At 39.3% G+C, this 6131-nt stretch overlaps 1 protein-coding gene across 1 annotated transcript; it reads left to right on the forward strand.

The window, feature by feature from the left end:
- Positions 1 to 278: 278 nt before the first annotated feature.
- Positions 279 to 5447, forward strand: rgs18 (regulator of G protein signaling 18). Its single transcript, XM_084732739.1, has 5 exons — positions 279 to 506; positions 947 to 1051; positions 1270 to 1331; positions 2695 to 2861; positions 4859 to 5447. The coding sequence occupies exons 1-5, from the start codon at positions 385 to 387 to the stop codon at positions 5111 to 5113; spliced, it is 711 nt and encodes a 236-aa protein (XP_084588865.1). The 5' UTR covers positions 279 to 384; the 3' UTR covers positions 5114 to 5447.
- Positions 5448 to 6131: the final 684 nt, after the last annotated feature.

Below are 6131 nucleotides of genomic sequence, written 5' to 3' on the forward strand. Positions count from 1 at the left end.
ATTAAAATTCACTTCAAGACTTTCTTATGTTACCTGGGTTATTAGGTCATGATAACTTCAGTCTGATGGGTCAGAACAAGCTTATAAACACAAGATATTACCTCAAGCAAAATCAACAAACACAGAAACAACAAATCAATGAATGAGCAACTTTCTTTTTCAAATTTCTAGTAAACAGTTGACAGGATGTTGAACCCAAGCAGGGGTTTTCTGCCTCTTAGCTGTAAGCAGTTGCACCATTACAGGAAGCAGAGCAAAAGGTATGGGAAATGAAACGTGCAGGGTTTATAAGAGACGAGGTGGCTCATCGAGTGATGGGTTAAAACATTTTCAGAGAGCTATTTGTGGCCTGCCGCGTCGCACGCCAGATACAGACAGAACAGCATGGAGACGCTTCTTTTTCTATTTCCTCAATTCAACTACATGGCCCCAAAGGAGGAAGCATATTTCAAAATGCTCGGTCCAGAAGACTTGCAGGCACCAAAGATGAAGGACGACAGCAGCAGGTTGGTGTGTGTGAACCTCAGTTATTTTCATGTGTTTACTTGATTTGGAAATGAGTAATTTCATATTGAGCTTTAGTAAATGTTGCAGCTTGTGTCAGAAAATCGGAGTATGGCAACTTTTATCACGAGGAAAGAGGTTAAGCAACAGTTTCTGTGTAGAGAAGTTTTATTTTACTCAAGAGCGGCGTAACAGTATTATAACAGAGAAGTGATGTCTGAGTGTGATTCAAGGGCACTTAAAGCTGGTAGATTTTTAAAAGCTGTTTTCCTCCATTTCCTCAAAACACGTGCATATGTGACTTGTACCACAACTATGTTGTAATTTATGGTGTGTCATGCCAACCGCTTTTGTCTGTAAGGCGTAATTTCTCTGATAAGTTGCTGATTTGGTGAGCAGTGTCAGTTTGTGGAACTTGATGTATTTTCTCCTCTGCTCGCAGACAGAAAGACAAGGAGAGGAAGAGCAGACTAAGCCTTTTTCTCACCAAGTCAGGCTCTCATGAAAACGTCAGTCCCCATAAAAAGACAAATACGACACCAAGCAAGTGAGGCAAAAATCCATTCATTTCATATACAGCCAATGTTGCTTTTGACAAGTATTATTCATTAATAACCTCGGCTCCCAGCATCCTCCGTGACTCATTGCACACCTCTGGAAACATGGCACCAAGCTGGATGTCTCATGAGAATCCACAACATTTTTTTGCTGCATCATTAAGGAAGAGCTGACCGCATCTCTGATTTTTTTTTTTTTTTTTTTCAGTATCTCACCAGAGGCAGCTTTGCAGTGGAGCGACTCCTTTGAAGAACTGCTAAAGCACTCGGGTCAGTATAATGCCCCCAACTTCTCCAGAATGTGTCAAATCACCGTCCAGAACAGTTTCTTCTGCTGTCAAACAATTTGCTCCATTTAAATTGTAAACTGCTAAGAGGTGCTAGAGGCAATAAATAGTTAATGGAGGGAGGAGACAGAGTTTCACTACATCTTTTAATGTTTGTTAGCACAGATAGTTATACAGAAACTGGCCAACTTCCTCATAATCACAGAAGTTGCACTTTAGTGCCACAGTGACACACTGTAAAGTTGAGTGTGTGCTCATCTGGGACAGAATAATCTGACCAATCACATTCAGTGAGGATGATAATGTTAAAACTGTGAAAGGTTTGTACACAGTTAATTTAATTGTCTTAGAAACAAGGGTTCCAAAAGGGTTCCTCCTGAAGGGCCGAGGTTCTGCCCAGAATTAAATGCTTCTGAAGAACTCTTTTTTGAAGAGAGGGCTCCTTTCACCCAAAGAACCCATTTTTGGAAAAAAAAAAAAAAAAGAATTCTTCAAGAATTATTGAAATCCTTGAAGAACTCTGTTGTCAAGGTTCGTAAAGGGTTCTTTGTGCCATAATGTAAAAGGGTTCTTGGTGTAACTCAGTTTTTGGTACAACCCCCTGGTTGGGTTCTTGTTAGCACCCTTACACTTGTAGAAATAAAGATGGTAACTAGCTTGTTCCCATGGGAGAACCCTTTTTGGTTGGACTTTGGGACCTTTCAGAAAGTTCTACAAAGAACCCAACATAAAAGGTTACACCCGAACCATCTGTGAAAGGTTTCACCTAGAACCCTGTATAAGAGGTTTGACATAGAACCCCTGTATAATGGTTCCACGGAGAACCCTTTTATATTATGGTGCAAACAACTCGAATTTGATGAAACAGTTCTTCAAACATTTTAATTCTGCCTTCCTAAGAGGGTTCTTTGGTTGAAACCCTTTCTCTTATAGTGAACACTTGACAAACCCTTACTTCAGGTTCCTCAGAAGCAGTTCTTCAGGAAGAACCCTTTTGAAAGCCTTATTTCTAAAAGAGTAAAAGGTGGAAAGGTTCTGGCTTTGACTTCCAGAGAGGTCTGAGTTCTTTGTAGAACCTCACAGGGGGGGTTTTGGAAGAAACTGTTCACAGACGGTTTGAGGTATAATCTCATGTTGCGACTGTTGGCAGTTCTCCAATGGAAGAAGAACATTTTACGGTTCTAGTTAGCACCTTTATTTGTAAGAGTGTCATTTTGGAGATTTTTGGACGAGGAACTTAAGGAGAGTCTTGACACATTCAGGCTCAGAAAAAACACAGATTTTTCAGTTGTCCATCTTTGTATTGTGTCACTCCAGTGACTAACAGTGTTCCTCTGTCTCAACAGATGGGGTGGAAACGTTCTCTCAGTTCCTCAGGACGGAGTTCAGTGAGGAAAACATTGAGTTCTGGTTGGCCTGTGAAGAGTACAAGACCATCGATTCTGAGACGAAGCTGCTGTCCAAAGCCAAATATATTTATACAGTTTTTATTGAATCGGACGCCCCTAAAGAGGTGAGGCACGCTGTGTTTATTCATCATAAACTGTACAGAGCAAAATAATTTATAAGCTCGAACAACACTTATTTGTCAATGAGGGCTCTTAAAATATTTATGTCATTGTAATAGAAATAACAGTGGGCAAAATCTGAAGCGCTGCATAGTCATGAGCCTGCAGCAGGTTGACCTTTTGTGAAAAATCGTTAGGAGCAGCTCGCTGAGGTCACGCATCTAGTGCATGCACCGCTGCAAAGCAGGTCAGGGCATTTCTGTGGGAGACAGCAGCGGTTTCAAACGTTTCCATTCCCCTTGCGAGGATGATGCGACCACCATCGCTCCGCTGTCAGGCCCTGCAGCAGATCTGACCGTTAAAAAGATGTCTGGTGTCTGGTTTGAGGTTTTGACATCCCTCTGCAGAATCGGAGAGAGCGTCACCCACACACTTTCAGTGGAAGACGAATATGTGTAAATAAGACAGATAGTTTTTTTTTTTTTTTTTTTCGGAGCATGCTGCAGTAAACATGAAAACGCATACCAGCTCGAGTGATTTGCAGGGAGATCAGAAGGTAAACGAAACTAACCTTTAATATTCATGGTGCCGTTTCACATGCATGAGTATTTTGAGAGCTGTGTGTGTGTTGCTCTGGTGATTTTCGGGTTTCCCCTTTTTTATCATCAACATCTGACATATTCTCAGTTGACAAACAAAACAAAAAAAAAATCTACAGAGCCCTTCTGCACATTGAGCCTGTGTTCTGGTACCGAGCTGTTCTAAATATTAAAGGGAAAGTTCAGATGATTTACCAGCATGATTTTAGTACCAACATGGAAGCTGAGCAACAAACTGCTGTGTACAGGGTCAGAAATAAAGGTCCATCAAAAAAAAAAAATCTATATCAGTTTAAAGCTATAATATGTGACATTACTGCATTAAAATTAGTATTTTTTACTATTTTTATTTACTGCCAAATTTCATCCAAGCACATACTTTGCTCACTGTGCTGAAAGCTCACATCATTTTGTAATACAGATCATATTCAGACAAAGAACATGATTAAACACACGTTCCATCTCAATCTTTTTTTAAGTGAGACAAGAAAAAAAGGAAGAAAAAAGAGCAAACTAAATAAAACCCCAAGCAAAACAAATAAAGTACAAATAAATAATAAAATAAGTTATAATATTAATAATAATAGTAATAAACATTACATAAATATTACCATTGTCGTTATTACTACCATCATCACCATAGTCACCAATAATAATAACAATAATATTAACAACAACAATAATAATCAAGATGTTAGCACAATTCATTAAAGTGATCATGGTCATTACAAAAGAAATAAATCTCAGTACCGACTGTATTAAAATTTAAATGCGAGATGTATGTATCTGTTGAGCTGTTTACTTGTATTATCCCAAAACGCTGAATTCTTCAGTTTATTCAAGGTAATGGTGCACTTCCTGCTAGCCATTGCTAGCTACATGCTAGTTGCTCTAGCTTCTTTGGAAACACAAGATGCGTCAAGAGAGTCAGAAAGGAAGTCTGAGCATGTGAGCAAATGTAGCATGACTATATTTCTGCCTGAGTCGTGTCAGATAGATTCTTCTTCAGCTCTGGTGGTTGTTTAAAGGTGAAGACTACTACTAACTCCCATGATCCCACGGCGCTTCATGACATCATCAAACTGCGACTTTTGTTATTGTTTTAATGTGTGAGAGACCCCAAGATGCAGAGTTTACAAATTGTTTAAGTGCACACTGTATTTAGAATATGTTTTCCACTTTGCAGTCCGTATCGCTCTCTCCGTATCAACCAAACTCCACAGGCATAATCAATCATTTTACTTTGCAAAACACAGGAGTTGATGACTTACAGCTGCCACGATCTCTTGGTTAGTTAGCTTTAAGTTAGCATTATTGTGTGACTTCTGTGCATCATTATAGATCCATTCCTTAAAGTTGATATGGCCTCACAGCAGCTGTTCTACTTACCTCCTTTCACTCAGGTCAACATTGATTACAACACCAAGATGGCGATCCAGAAGAACATAGCACAGCCCACGAGGGGCTGTTTCGACGCAGCCCAGATGAAAGTCTACAGCCTGATGAAAAAGGACTCCTACCCCAGGTTCCTCCACTCTGACATTTATCTGCGTATCACCAGGAGGAAAGGCCCCGGGGCCACCATGTTTCGCAGAAGGTCACGCTCCTGTGTATTCAACGAGAGAGGCGAGGCCACAACTGAACCCTCGGCCTGGTAACACGCACTGTAGCATCGCAGGCGTAGCAGCTCGCTCAGTGAAACAGATGATTTTAAAGGAGATAATCCAGTATTTGCAGCACAATTGTTGAGACGTTATGTGTTCTGCAGAGGCTTATTGTCTACAGGTTTGCTTCTGCAGTGTTATTTCTGTACAACCAGAGTTGTCACAGTGGATTATCTCACTCTCACAGTACCATGGCAGCTTGCCAGCAATAAAAATGTAAAGGAATAGTTCGACAGTATGGAAAATATGCGTATTTGCTTTCTTTGTAAGAAGAGAAGATTGATATCACTTTAAAATGTGTACGGTCGGGGTTACTTTACAATTTAAAAATGTAAGTACCAGATAAACAATATAGTCAGTATCACAATATTAAAGTAATCAACCTTAATTACTTTCCGTTACTTTAGATTACCTCAGTACCAAATATGGTAATTCTGTTTAGTTTAATATTATATTGTATGTTCATTTCTCCAGCTGTTTCTTCCTTTGTTGCACGTTTGCACATTTAGATTAGCAGCAGTAACTATGCACATTTATACAACAGTTAGTTCAGAAGTAATTTAATTTGGAGAGGAGGTATCACTCCGCTTTACAGGCGTCCTAATAATCATCACAAACATTACATCACAGAAATAAAGAGTCCGTTAATCTACCGGCAAACAGGAAACTTTAGTTTATTCTATTTTTATTTGGTCTATTTCTGTAGCAGATAAGAAAGATTGAAACAGCAGATTGAATGAGAGGGAAATAAGAAAAGTAAATTTAAAAAGAAAAGAAAACATGAGCGATCTGAGCTTTGCGATCTAAACTAACGCTAATTCCCTGGTGAGCGACCTGTTGGTATTTATTTTGCCAGCTGGCTGTTGCTTCACTTCATCCCTTACATGATGGTAGTATGTAAATGTTAATTTATATATAGTAAAAAAAAAAAAAAAAGTGCACAATGCGTACAATTCCGACATGAAATCTCAGCCGCTGATATTCAGTATAACAGCACTCCTTGTCATGTGAT

This window comes from Lutjanus erythropterus, chromosome 12 (genome assembly GCF_056507025.1).
Source record: "Lutjanus erythropterus isolate fLutEry1 chromosome 12, fLutEry1.hap2, whole genome shotgun sequence".
NCBI classification, from domain to species: domain Eukaryota; kingdom Metazoa; phylum Chordata; class Actinopteri; order Lutjaniformes; family Lutjanidae; genus Lutjanus; species Lutjanus erythropterus.